A 13,982-nucleotide genomic window follows, 5' to 3' on the forward strand; every position below is an offset into this window, starting at 1 on the left:
TCTCCTGTCTGCCCTGGCCACCTCCCTAAGGGGACACTCAGCACACACACACAGAGGCCCCAGAAGGGCGCAGGACGAGAGAGGGCACAAGCTTCTATCTTGGGCTTTCATCCCCCACCTCAGCCCCCCACTGCCTCACCCGACACGCAGGGCAAGGGCACCAGGAAGGGTCTGTCTGGGGAGGGCAGGGCCAGCATGGTTGGGGCAGAGGCACACCTCCTCCTGGAAATACAGACAATACATTCGGTCAAGGACACAGCTTACAAACAAACTCACTTTAATTGAGAATGTACACAGAGATCTGGGAAATTAGGCGCATGACTGGGCAAGACCAGGCCACACACCTGTCCTGGCCAAGGGACCTGGTCTGTTTGGAGGGTTCAGGCAGGGGCCAGGAGGGAGCACAGGAGCAGGGTGAGAACTGCTGCTGTGAGCAGCAGGGGCCAGGGCCGGGGTGTAGGGGGTGCAGAGCTGAGGCCAGGGTGGGGTGTATCTGTGTGTTCATGTGTGTATACATTATATACATGGGCACAATGTACACAGACTCTACAGGAGCCCTCAGAGACCGGTCCAGGGAGAGAGTGGGGAGATGATGCCTCAAATCCCTGAAAGGGCCGAGGCAGCACGAGAGGGGTCATATCATGGTGTGTGCTGAACATCCAGACCTAGCCCTGCTTCCACCACTCATGGACTTGCTGTGTGACCTGGGGCAAGTTACTTACCCTCTCTGGGCCTTGGAAAGATTCACTAGATGATCACTAAGGTTCCTTGTGGCCCTAAACGTCAATATTTTTCAGATCAAAATACAAAATGTATTTGTTAAGAGCTGATGACAGAAGCCTTTGGTCTACAGGTTCAAATCCCACCGGGCCTAGCACCCAGCAGAGCCCAATCCCAGGCAAGAGGAAAAGACCCACAGGGAGCCTTTCCACCTACCTCTCTTGGGCTCAGCTCTGGTTCCCAGCTGTTCTTCCACACCTCCCAACAGCTACATGTGTAGAAGGCAGTAGCACATCAGGGGTGGGCAGAGGCCAGGCAGGTGAAGGGAAAGAGGCCAGGGCTGGGGAAGGCCCTGGCCTTGGGGGCATAAAGTGCATCGCTCACCCTCTTTGTTTCCTAGCACACAGTGGACCCAGTACCCAGCAGGTGCTCAACGAACGCTTCAGGAACAAGCCAAGGCATGGACAGCCTGGTTCTAGGTAGAGCTCTGTCCTGAACTAGCTGGGGGCCAGCGCTGGGGCATGTCACCTTCTCCTCTGAGTGTCAACCACCTCCTCTGTGAAATGGGGGCAGGAGGAGAGGCAGCCCCGGTGGCCTGCCCCACCTGTGTGAGTATAAACTGTACAGCTCAGGATGGAGGACAGTGTCCAGCTGCAGACAGGCCATGGGAACCCCATATGGGAGCAGGGGAGGAAGGTGTCCCCAGCGGAGGCAGTGGATCTGAACTGGGTGTGGGCCAGGCCGACGAGGGGTCACTAGGCTTTTACAGTACAAGGATTTCCATTTCTACTGCTATACACAACATGAGAACAGATGTAACAACAAAGCATGACCAGCAGACGGGAGGAACCTGGGAGAGGAGGCTGAGGAAGGAAGATGGTCCCGGCTGGACATGGGCCAGGAGACATGGCCACATCCTTTTCAAACACACACAGATGCCCCTGGCTCAATGTCAGGGACAACGGGGGCCAACTTGGGAGGCAGGGGTACAAACAGCTGAGCCAGAGGGTAAGAGTTGCAGGATTGAGAGTATATGGGAGGGGAGTCTGCCAGCTGCCAGCTAACCCAAGTTGGGTCTCACGCCAGAGCGCTCCCCCGTAGGCTCCGGGTGCTGCTTTCATTCTGTGACTGTTCCAGGAGGCTCTGTTGGAGGCAGGGGTCCTGGCCCCTCTGGCACCAGCGTTTCTTACAACCCAAGGACAGGAAGGCTCCGACTTGGGTCCCTGCGTAAGTCCCAGTGTCTCCCAACCTTGTCACCTGCTCTGTGGAGATCCATCCCCACACGGAGGAGCTAGAACCACGCGGAACCGTGGAAAAGAGGAATCAGAGGGACGTGGTGAGAAGGCAGAAGGTACAGAGGTTCCAGTCCGGCACCCAAGGCCTTCGAACACGACTGCCACTGGGGTCCTGTTGGGGGGGTGCAGGCATCTGGGGCCACGACCGGTAAGGCACTGCCCACGCCCCACCCCCACGTCCTGCCTGCTCACTGGATGGTGCATTTGTCCCGCTCCCGGGCTTGGCCCTCCCGAAGGACCTTGGCTTTGATGTACTTGAGGTCGCTGTTGACGCTGGGGCGGCGGGCGAAGGGCGACACCATGCCGTAGGCGTCCGTGTCCTTGACGCGCCGCATGCAGAAGGGCCGGGGGTGGAAGGCGTCCCCGTACTGCACCGAGATCTTGCGGTGCAGGGCGGGGCTCATCTCGTGGGGCAGCTTGGCCATGCTGAACAGCATGAAGAACATCTCGTCCACGTTCGTGTTCTTCTTGGCCGACACCTCGAAGTAGGCGCAGTTCTCGTCGCCCGACACCAGCAGCTCGGCCTCAGTGGCCGGCACCTGGCGGCACAGCTCACCGTGGTCGTTCTTGTTGCCGCAGATGACCATGGGCAGCTCCGCCACCTCCTTGGTCTTGTTCTTCAGGCAGGACTTGACCTCCAGGATCTGCTTTTGCAGGCGCTTGACCTCGTCGAAGGACTCGCGGTTATCCAGGCTGAATACCAGGATGAAGACGTCACCTGGGGGAAGACAAAGCCCGGCGGTGAGCAGGTGGGCAGCTCCTGACCGGGCCTCCCCCCCAGCTCACGCAGCCCCCACATGGCACAGCCTGGTGCAGACACGTGAGTTCACCCCACAGGTCCCTGCAGTGCGGGGGACGGCTGAGGACTTGTGCACTTGTGGGGACAGTGTCCGAATAACTGTTCTATGCACCTGATGCATAGTAGAAACTCGGAGTATTGGCAGCAGGTGGGCCAAGGGGAACATCTTGCTTCCTCCACTTACTAACGACTTGGTCTAAACCTTGGTTTCCCCGTCTGTCCTGTGCTGATGAAACACTGCCATGCAGGACGACCTTGCAGGTCACAGGATAATGGCACGTGCTCAGTGGTCTGAGGTGTCAGTAATGACAATGAGAAGAAGCACCTGCGAGAGCCGGCACGGGCCACGCATTTCATGCACGTGTTTCCCAACTCCTCACAAAACCTCTGTGAGATTTCATTACCTTCATGGTCGAGGTGAGCAAACAGGCTCAGAAAAGGTGAGCAACCTGGCCCAGGTCACACAGCTCCAATGCGGCCAGGCTGAGTTCGGGGCCTGAGTCTGGCCGTCCTCACCTAGCCGAAGCCCGGCACACATGGGTGCTCTCTACTTCTTGAACAAATCCTGGATGGCTCAGGGAACGCTGGCCCCAAGGCCCACACATCCTTAGTTTAACTTATTGCATCACACAAGACACCTTTGAATCTGACACAGGGACAATGGGGAGGTGGCAGGGGTGGCAGGGAGGGTGAGAGAGGGCTGGGCTGGTGCCTTCATTCCAATCTATAGATCTTACTACACGGATCACGATCTCACGCTCAAAGCACCTTACTCACTTTGGCTTAAACTCTGAAGAACCTGTAGTGAGATGTCAAGATTCCCATTTTACAGATGAGGAAAGTGAGCTTCAGAGCCATCGGCAACTGGCCCAAGTTCTCAAGAGTAGACACAAGCAATTCTGGCTCTGGCAGCACTGCTGCCCATTCCCCGGCACCCCACACCACGCCGCTTGTCCCCCCATAATAGCACGTGCCACATTCAGAACTCAGAGTATTGGCAGCAGGTGGGCCAACGGTGTGCTCTGCCGAGTGAGCTCTGGAGCAGACGGGGACGTCGTCACCCACTCCCTGTCTCCCAGGGCCCCGCGCACAGTGGGCATTTATAAAGCTGGCTGAATGGACGGGTGGGGTGGATTGGATGCTGGTGGGCGCTATTTTAAAAGATACTTGCAAGGCAGCGCCACCCAGCCTGGCTACTGATTCCGCTCCAGCTTCCAAACCCATCCTGTTAGGCTAATCCTGGACCCCTGAGGACTCCGCTGCCTTGACATATTCAAATGCAAGACTGCGTGCAATGCCAACCTTCGGAGCCATCCGGCTGGCAGCTGGAAGGAGAGCTGGTGGCGGAATTCATGGTTTTCAGAGTGTCCTGCATATCAGCACCAGGTTGGAAAATGAGGCACGAGTTGGTGAAAAAGCAAGCAGCAAGCAGATGTGCTCAGAATGATATATGCACATAAAAAAGAAACAGACAAAAATACTCTCTATTCTGGGGATTCAAATATGATTGTCAATGTATTCATGGCGAGTCTGGAAGGGTCCCCACCAGAGTGATGGGGTGGCCACCTCCAGGGAGGGGGCAGAAGTCTGGGGGTGGGGACATGGGTCAAGGGGGCTTTTTAGCCTTGTCCATATGTTTAAAAGAGTGTGAGTTTGTATATTCTTTGTGTGATTAAAAATTAATTTTGGGGGGTGGCTGGGTGGCTCAGTTGGTTACAGCGCGAGTTCTCAACAACAGGGTTGCCGGTTCAATTCCGCATGGGATAGTGGGCTGCGCCCCCTGCAACTAAAGATTCAAAACGGTGATTGGACTTGGAGCCACAGCTAGACTGAAAGACAACGACTTGGAGCTGATGGGCCCTGGAGAAACACACTGTCCCCCAATATTCCCCAATAAAATGTATTTTTTTAAAAAAATAATTTTGGAAATATGCACGTGGCCTCTCCCTGCATTTCCCTTATTCCTCCCTCTGATGTTTGCCTTATTTACATAATGGCACCCGGCCCCTGCCCGACGCAGGAAGAGCTGCCATCCTGCAATATTCACCATGTGCTAAAAGTGCCCCCAGCACACTTTCCTCCAATCCTCGAAACCACACTCGGGGGAAGCAAAGTTATGCCCGCTGTGCAGCTGGGGAGACTGAGGTTCCGACCTCTGGTTACACGTTTAAGCCACCCCAGTGGTGGAGCCAGAATTTGAACCCAGGTCAACCCAGGTCTTCTATCCACACACTTCCTCTCCAAAATATAAGGGGGTGGGGTGGGTGTCTGAGTGTGATCTGAGTCAGATGCTCAGCAAGAAGAAGAGGAAGCTGTCTGCCCAGGGCACTCAAGGAAGGGTCTTGGCTAGGGTGTGGCAGGAGGGTGGGCACGGTGTGGGTTTCTTGGTGCAGAACTCTCTGATTTGGGCGTTATTTTAGCGCTGGCTGGAGGGTTACCTGCTCATTCCTTCCCTTCATCACTGTCCAGCAATGGGAGGGGCATGGCTTAAGAAAAGACTCTGCAGAGCCTGTAGCAGGCACACTATAAATGCTGCTTTAATTTAAGACCAATATTTATTGAGCACCTACTGTCTGCTCACCTAGCACTTTTCATATATTAACTCATTTAATTCTTACAGTGACCTTTGGGATGGGTGCAATGTGATGTCAACATACAGATGAGAAAACTGAGACAAAAGAAATAAAGCCTATGCCTAGTACAAAAGCAGGAAGCAGTGGAACTAGGATTCAGATCCAAGCAGACTGGTGTCTGGGCCTGCCCTCTTAGCTACCATACGAAACTGCTTGAGTCATATAATGATGGCCCAATCTTACATCTCCACCTGCCTCCTTGCCTCCCAACCATCTCTCCCTCCCTGCTCACCACTCCCAGCAGGGCTGAGAGGCTATACTATCGGATAGCTTAGTGACAAAGCCTGAGACAGACTGCCATGTACCAGCTGTGTTACCTCCTGGAGGAACTTAACCTCTCTGGGGTAACTTAACCTCAGTTTCCCCACCTGTAAAATGGAGGCAAATACCTTTCTCCTAGGTTAGTTGTGAGGATTAAACAAGTGGGCCCAGGCATGTAGTGCTACCGCCATCCCCGCTACTGTGATTATTACCGAACCCCTAGCATGAGCAGGACCCCTGCCTGCCCTCTGGCTGACCACTGCCTGGTCCTGCCCTTATCACTCTGAGAGGAGGCAAAGGCCCGGGGTGTGAAGAGATCTGAGCTCAGCAGACTGACCACGGGCCCCAGAGTTCTGCTAGGTCACTTCCCGTAGAAGGAAGGCAGCAACCCCTCGGTGTCCCAGAGAGGAACCCCCCCAGGGCCCGTCTGTGTCAGTCCCTGATCTGGAAGGCGCCACCCGCAGTCATAAGTAATCAACCCAGAGTCAGACAGGATGGAATTTGGGCCCCGGCTCCATCATTTGCGTGGGCCAGCAGCAACACCTCTCTTACCTTCGCGGTGCGAGGGGGCTTGCTGCGAGCTTTACCTCAGACGATGGAGGTGCACATGCTTTGCAAACTGTAAAGTGCCAAGCACAGCGGGCCCAATCCACAGCGCCCACGCCCCCCCCAGGCCCTCACCTGTGAGGATGGAGAGCCTGCGCATGGCGGGGAAGGGGTGGTTGCCAGACGTGTCCAGGATGTCCAGCTGGTACATGTCCCCGCGGATGTTGTAGACTTTCCTATGGAAATCCTCGATGGTGGGCGTGTACTGGTCCTCGAAGCGGCCGTTGAGGAAGCGCGAGACGATGGAGCTCTTGCCCACCCTCGAGGCGCCCAGCACCACCATGCGGTACGAGTTCTTGGCGGGCACGCTGAACGTGCAGTTCCCACTGGACAAGGTCTTCATCATGGCTCGGGGCTGCGACAGAAAACAGGGAGCAGGCTTCAGTAGGCCCTGGCCCTGCAGCCCCTGCTGGAGGCCTTGGCCTCCTCTGGGTGGTTCCTGACTAGGTCTCAGTTTTCTGTCTGTAAAATGGGAACGTTGGACTAGGGTCTCTCCAAGGGCTTTGGAGTTCTGCCTGCTCTGCCCTCTCTTGTTGCTTTCCTCCTTCGTTCACCCACTCACTCATTCATTCCCCCTTGCATTCATTCGCCCCCTTATTTATGCCAGCACAGAACTGCTGGGGCTTGAATCCTCACTTTACCACTCGCTCACTATTGCTCCTGGGCAAGTAGCCTGACTTCCCTGGGAGTCACTTTTCTCATCTATAACGTGGACTCCACTCACAGGGCTGCGGTGAAGGGCTTAGCACACGGCGAGATCTCAAAGACCTTAACTCTTGTTACAGTCCATTCTCTCCCTGATCCACCGATCTTTTCCAACTCTGGCTTCCAAGGAGCCTGTGATTCCAGGACATGACATGGGCAAGGCACGAGAGAGCATTTTGTAAGCACAGGAATGCCATGGCCTTTCAGCCCTCCCAGGAAGAAGCAGAATGCCATGTCCGGACCACATCCTCCATGCCAGGGCCTGGGGCTGCCCAGAGATTTTCGTCCCCCGGGTTCTGGGAGTTTGCTCACCTCCAGGAGACCCAGAGGCTTGGACTAGGGGATGCGTGTCAGAGAAATGACCCAAGAGCAACTCAAGTCCCTCAAGCTCAAGGGTTTATGGATTTGCGGTATACCCAGAAATTTCTACGGGAGCTTCCCGGACTTGTGGAAGAGGCTAAAATGGATCCAAGCTCCAAACCCCAAGTGGACATAAGTAAACCTCCAGGGGCTCCATCAGACCCACCTCAAAGGCACTGCCACCCTCCTTTCCTGTTCAGCGCCCACCAGAATCCCCTCGGCCCCAGACATTCCAGTTAGTTTGAGCTCTGCTGAAATCTACCTCCACTCCTTAGCTTGGGCTAGTTAGTCCCCACCCCTGAATACCCTCCTCCCTTATGTTTTAGGGTCTGGCTCAAATGCCACCTCTTCTCTGAAGGCTTCTCTGACCTCTGCCTCACCCCAAAAGGAATCCCTCCCCTCCCTAGAGAAGAGGAGCTACAAATGGATACAGGCCTCCTGAAATATGGATCAGGCTGTCCTACATGGTTGTGCAGGTTGGGCACTGCACAAAGCACCCAACTAGGTGGGAAAGCAGGGGCTGTCTTTGTGGAGTTCACCTTCTCAGAGAAGGCACCTTTTTCCAATTTGCACAAAGGGTTGTATGTGCAAGCTACGACTGGTCCCACCCCTGGATCCCCCAGGTCAGTAGCCCAGACTGCCTCATCCATTTACCCCACGGCTCTCTCCAACAACGTAATGTTCTATCCACCATGATTCCAGGAGACTTGAGGTGGAGATTGCGACTTCATGCAAGTCTCCTGGCACGTGTCATGTTCAGGGCACTCAGGCATCGCATTTGCCTGCCTGCCCAACTGAGAGCCACTGTGCCGTCAACCGGCTCTCAAAAATACCTTTTTAAAAATCTCTTGTGGTTAGTGTTTGCCAATTTCCACGACATACATACTGCCACCATGACCAATTCCATGCTACCGAGATGATCTCAATGAATGAATTGCAAAGAAACACATACAAGAGGCCCTCTGAGCACGCCACTGACCCCAGGCCTGTGCCACGACAGTAATCACCATTAATTAAGCCCCTGCCATATGCTAAGTACAGAATAATAGGAAGAGCTGACATTTATTTTGCAGTTACTATACGCCAGTGTTCTAAGTGCTGAACATGTAATAACCCACTTCATCCCTCAGTAATCCCAGAAGGTAGGTGGAGTTATCCCAATTTACAGAGGAGGACACTGAAGCACAGAGAAGTTTAGTAACTTGTTCATGATCACAGAGCAGTAACCAGCAAAGGAGGGATTTGATGCCATGCAGTCTGCCCCATGCCGTATGGAGTCTCCTCACCACCTCCCTATGACGTACATACCATCTTCTCTGTTTCACAAATAAGGACCCTGATGCTTAAAAGCTATGTGACTGGCCCATTTAGTTAATAAGGGAGCCAGCACAGTGACTCCAAACCTAAGAAACCCACATCACTACCCAGTTCATGCCTGAAGCCATCTTTCAATTTATCCCACAGGATTTCAGCACCATGTACACAGCAGGTATTCAATAAGTGATCGCTAAATGAATGAAGCAAATGGCACTGTGCTTCTGGAGCTAACTCAGCCTCCTTCTGGGGCTGTTTCCTTCCACCCCCACCCTGCCTGGTTGGCGCATGGGCTATGATGAGAGGGTCTCAGGGCCCTGGGGACATTCATGGGTGGGCAGTGGGGAGGGGGGTATGTAAGACAAACAGCAGTGAACCCTTTTCAGTCTCCTTTGGGTCTCGGTGAGCCAGCCTAGGCCTTCAGCAGAGGTGAGGGGAAGAGGCCCCATGCCAGGACAGCTCCCCTCCCCAAGTCCCTCTGCAGGGAGCTTGACTCTGCTCGTGGTCACCTCTGTTTAGACAGAGGGGGGAAGAGGCTAACAGCTCCCCAGGGACAGTGTTTGTCTACATTACCGCCTGCCTCACCCTCCAGCCCAGAGCTCCTGACACATATGCGCTAATATCAGTGACTGAATGGGCGAAGGGAGTCAGAGAGGAGAGGCAGGGGGGCAGAGAGGGGAGGCAGGGGGCAGAGAGGGGAGGCAGGGGGGCAGAGAGGGGAGGCAGGGGGGCAGAGAGGGGAGGCAGGGAGGCAGAGAGGGGAGGCAGGGAGGCAGAGAGGGGAGGCAGAGAGGGGAGGCAGGGAGGCAGAGAGGGGAGGCAGGGGGGCAGAGAGGGGAGGCAGAGAGGGGAGGCAGAGAGGGGAGGCAGGGAGACAGAGAGGGGAGGCAGGGGGGCAGAGAGAGGAGGCAGGGGGGCAGAGGGGAGGCAGGGGGGCAGAGAGGGGAGGCAGGGAGGCAGAGAGGGGAGGCAGGGAGTCAGAGAGGGAAGGCAGGGAGGCAGAGAGGGGAGGCAGGGAGACAGAGAGGGGAGGCAGGGGGGCAGAGAGAGGAGGCAGGGGGGCAGAGGGGAGGCAGGGAGGCAGAGAGGGGAGGCAGGGAGGCAGAGAGGGGAGGCAGGGAGGCAGAGAGGGGAGGCAGGGGGGCAGAGAGAGGAGGCAGGGGGGCAGAGGGGAGGCAGGGAGGCAGAGAGGGGAGGCAGGGAGGCAGAGAGGGGAGGCAGGGAGGCAGAGAGGGGAGGCAGGGAGGCAGAGGGGGAGGCAGAGAGGGGAGGCAGGGAGGCAGAGAGGGGAGGCAGGGGGGCAGAGAGGGGAGGCAGGGAGGCAGAGAGGGGAGGCAGGGGGGCAGAGAGGGGAGGCAGGGGGGCAGAGAGGGGAGGCAGGGGGCAGAGAGGGGAGGCAGGGAGGCAGAGAGGGGAGGCAGGGAGGCAGAGAGGGGAGGCAGGGAGGCAGAGAGGGAGGCAGAGAGGGGAGGCAGGGAGACAGAGAGGGGAGGCAGGGGGGCAGAGAGAGGAGGCAGGGGGGCAGAGGGGAGGCAGGGAGGCAGAGAGGGGAGGCAGGGAGGCAGAGAGGGGTGGCAGGGAGTCAGAGAGGGGAGGCAGGGAGTCAGAGAGGGAAGGCAGGGAGGCAGAGAGGGGAGGCAGGGAGGCAGAGAGGGGAGGCAGGGGGGCAGAGAGGGGAGGCAGGGGGGCAGAGAGGGGAGGCAGGGGGCAGAGAGGGGAGGCAGGGGGGCAGAGAGGGGAGGCAGGGAGGCAGAGAGGGGAGGCAGGGAGGCAGAGAGGGGAGGCAGAGAGGGGAGGCAGGGAGGCAGAGAGGGGAGGCAGGGAGGCAGAGAGGGGAGGCAGAGAGGGGAGGCAGAGAGGGGAGGCAGGGAGACAGAGAGGGGAGGCAGGGGGGCAGAGAGAGGAGGCAGGGGGCAGAGAGGGGAGGCAGGGGGGCAGAGAGGGGAGGCAGGGAGGCAGAGAGGGGAGGCAGGGAGGCAGAGAGGGGAGGCAGAGAGGGGAGGCAGGGAGACAGAGAGGGGAGGCAGGGGGGCAGAGAGAGGAGGCAGGGGGGCAGAGGGGAGGCAGGGAGGCAGAGAGGGGAGGCAGGGAGGCAGAGAGGGGAGGCAGGGAGTCAGAGAGGGGAGGCAGGGAGGCAGAGAGGGAAGGCAGGGAGGCAGAGAGGGGAGGCAGGGAGGCAGAGAGGGGAGGCAGGGGGGCAGAGAGGGGAGGCAGGGGGGCAGAGAGGGGAGGCAGGGGGGCAGAGAGGGGAGGCAGGGAGGCAGAGAGGGGAGGCAGGGAGGCAGAGAGGGGAGGCAGAGAGGGGAGGCAGGGAGGCAGAGAGGGGAGGCAGAGAGGGGAGGCAGGGAGGCAGAGAGGGGAGGCAGGGAGGCAGAGAGGGGAGGCAGGGAGGCAGAGAGGGGAGGCAGGGAGGCAGAGAGGAGACAAAGGAGGAAAAAAATCGGTGGCTCTGAGAGAAGACTGAGTCTTCACATGGCCTCAGCCACGTGAGGCTGTGTGAGGCATCCAGACACCTGGATGCCAGGTGACAGCCAGGTGACAGCGTCTCCATGGGCCCCGCCTTCCCCCCGCCCCCACCCCACAGCATCTTTCGTAGCTTCTCTTCCCCCTGAGGAGGCACTGGGGGCAGCGCTGTGGACACAGCTTCTCTTCTCCACTGCCTGCTCTTCTCTACCTTCAGCCAGGCTGACCCTACACAGTGAGGAGCTGACCGGGGGCAGAGTTCAAAGGGCCCTTTTAGAGTTTACAGCCCCACCTTGGAGGCGCAGCGAGTGGTGAGTAGGGACCAGTAGTAGCGTGAAGACCAGAATGCAAGTTCTGTGACTCTCAACTGATTGCTCCCTAGGACCATTCTAAGAGCACCTGGGAGGCAGAAAGGCGTGGGGCGGAGATGGAGGGGGCCATCCTGGGAGAACAGTAACCACAGGCAGGCAGGCAGGCTTCCATCATGCTGGGTGCTTTCCATGCCTTATTCCAATGACATCACGACCGCCCAAGAAGAGGGGACCACCATTGACCCACTGGGATGGGGACACTGGAGGGCAGAAAGGCTGACTCACTTGCCCCAGTTCACACAGATGACTGGCCGGGCTCCAAACCCTGGCCTCTTACCTCTATAAAGACCCATGCCCCAGGCAAAAACTAGAGTCTTTTCAAGAACAGTCTGATTCAGTGAAGCCTCAGCTGGGATCAGGCAGGGGGAATGATCCCTGAGGCCTCCTATATATATTCTCATTCTCTCTTGCTCTCTACAGCAGCTGGGGGTGGGCCCCTGCCCAGAACTTTCCCCCAAACCCTGCTCAGCAGCTCCCAGCAAATGCATCTGTGGGCTCCTCTGCTTCTCCCTGGAGCCCCTCCCCCAGGGCCTGCCTAGAAGATGGAGGGGTCAGCTGAGCAAGGCCAGCAGGACAAGCGTCGTCAGGACGTGTCCTCCTCCCTGAAGTACCCTAGCGCTTGTGTCACTGCACTGTCCGTCCCACTCTCTCCCACTCACCTCAAGCTTCCTCCATTAGGGCACGTCCCAGCCTCTCTAGACACACAGATGCACTGGCCTCATGTCCACGCTGAGGCAAGTCCTGGGGGCTTTGCAAAGCCAACCTCACCACCCATAATGGCTCAGGATGGAAGAAAGCAAGCAGGCATCAGCTGCTGGCAGACCAGCTCTACCTCTCACCAGCTCAGCAACCGTGGGCAAATGGCCTGGCCTGGTGAGGTCAGTCACCTCTCAAAGGGATGTGGTAGAAACAAACCCAGAGTCCAATGAGAAGCCAAGAGGCTGATTCAGCTCCTGGCACGCAGCAAGCGGGTTCCTTGCTTTGTGGCGCTTCCTCTTAGTAGTAAGGGAGGCTGCCTGGAGAGCAGCCAGGTGGGGTGAACTGGAGTGCAGGCGGAGATCTTGGGGGACCCCATGTTGTCTCTCTGAAGACTGAATCATGGGCTCCTGAGCTGGCTGCCCTTTCCAGCCCAGCCTTCTATCCCATTAGGTCCTGGACAACATCCTTCGTCATCCTCCCAGGGGTCACAGAGAGCCCCTCAGAGGTGCTTGGGGGCCCTCTGGTCAGCTGAATACAGGACACCCAGCCTGGGAAGGGAATCGCCCAGGAAACTCACTCCTTGCACCAACACAGAGAGTTCAAGGAACTTGCCCAAGGAAGGTGGTCCTTAACCTTCCCTCCTCAGAGGAGATCCTGACCAGGGCGGGGGGCAGGGGCACCAACTGGCCCAATCCCAGCCCCACCTCCCATCCAAGTATGCAGGTGGCAGCTGCCTCAGGAAGGGGGGATCGGGTGTTTGAGGAAGGTAAGTGCTTCTACTCCCTGAGCCTCAGTTTCCTCATATTTAAATGAGCTATTACTCCAGATCTCTTAAATGGAAGCACCTAGCACCAAATCTAGCAGAGAAGCTGGATAAGACTTTCTTACCTGGGATAAGTAAACGGGCTAGCACCCAGCCTGACACATAGTAGGTGCTCAACTAATTTTTCTTTAGATACGTAAAGTTGCCACATGGTCCTGGCACATACAGTAGATCAACCAGTTTAATTATGCTAGTCATGTAAAGCCTCACTTAGCAAGCCTCCAGCCTTTTTTCCTGGCTTCCCCACTTCACCCAGCTCCCCATTTCTGTCGGTGTCTACTACCTGGGAATGGCGGGCGAGGCCTCTGGCTCTGCTCGGAGGGCTACTTGGAAGCGCCTGGAGGTGAGGGGAACAGCTTGCCTCTCCAGCCGCCGAGCCTTCCAGAATCTGCCGCGGCTCCCGGGTCACTGTGCCGTGCTCCTCCTCTGCGCAGCTCGAGGCGCCAGGCTCGGCGCAGCAGGGCGAGGGGGTACGGGAAGCTGGTGCCCCATGGGTGGGTTCCGAGGGCTCGGCGGGGCCTGGGCGCTGGGCGGGCTCCGGCTCGCCGCCGCCGGCCCTGCCCTGCCCCGACCCGGGGGACTCGTGCTGAGCCAGGTGCCCGGAGGCACGGAGACGTCGGATCCCGGGGTCCCCGCCTGGGGCTCCGGGCTGAGGGGACAGCTGTAGGGGAGAATCAGAGGCTTAAAGAGAGTCCTTAGAGACTCCTGGAGGGTCCTTTGGAGGTGGCTGTGGGTGCGTGCGTGGGTGCGTGCCCCGGGTGGGCGCACCTGTCCTGGTAGCTTATGCTACCTTCTCCGCCCACCCTAAAGGGGTCGCTCGGATTGGGGGTCTGCCCGGCTCGGCCGCGGCCTCCTCCTCTGCTCGCAGCTCTGCAGCGCTCTCCCCGCGCGGGAGGTACGACTCCTTTCTCCCTGAGAGGCGACGCCAGCAGC

The 13,982-nt window shown here is 57.8% G+C and overlaps 1 protein-coding gene across 2 annotated transcripts; it reads right to left on the reverse strand.

Moving 5' to 3' along the window:
• Positions 1-256: 256 nt before the first annotated feature.
• Positions 257-13,712, reverse strand: RASD2 (RASD family member 2). 2 transcript variants are annotated; one of them, XM_033118264.1, is made up of 3 exons: positions 13,333-13,712; positions 6,390-6,669; positions 257-2,733 (listed from the first exon to the last, which is right to left on the reverse strand). In XM_033118264.1, the coding sequence occupies exons 2-3, from the start codon at positions 6,658-6,660 to the stop codon at positions 2,204-2,206; spliced, it is 801 nt and encodes a 266-aa protein (XP_032974155.1). In that variant the 5' UTR covers positions 6,661-6,669; positions 13,333-13,712; the 3' UTR covers positions 257-2,203. The 2 variants fall into 2 exon arrangements, with proteins under 2 accessions (XP_032974155.1, XP_032974154.1); XM_033118263.1 differs by lacking the exon at positions 13,333-13,712 and adding an exon at positions 12,187-12,359.
• Positions 13,713-13,982: the final 270 nt, after the last annotated feature.

The sequence above is a fragment of the Rhinolophus ferrumequinum genome, chromosome 10, assembly GCF_004115265.2.
Source record: "Rhinolophus ferrumequinum isolate MPI-CBG mRhiFer1 chromosome 10, mRhiFer1_v1.p, whole genome shotgun sequence".
Lineage (NCBI taxonomy): Eukaryota > Metazoa > Chordata > Mammalia > Chiroptera > Rhinolophidae > Rhinolophus > Rhinolophus ferrumequinum.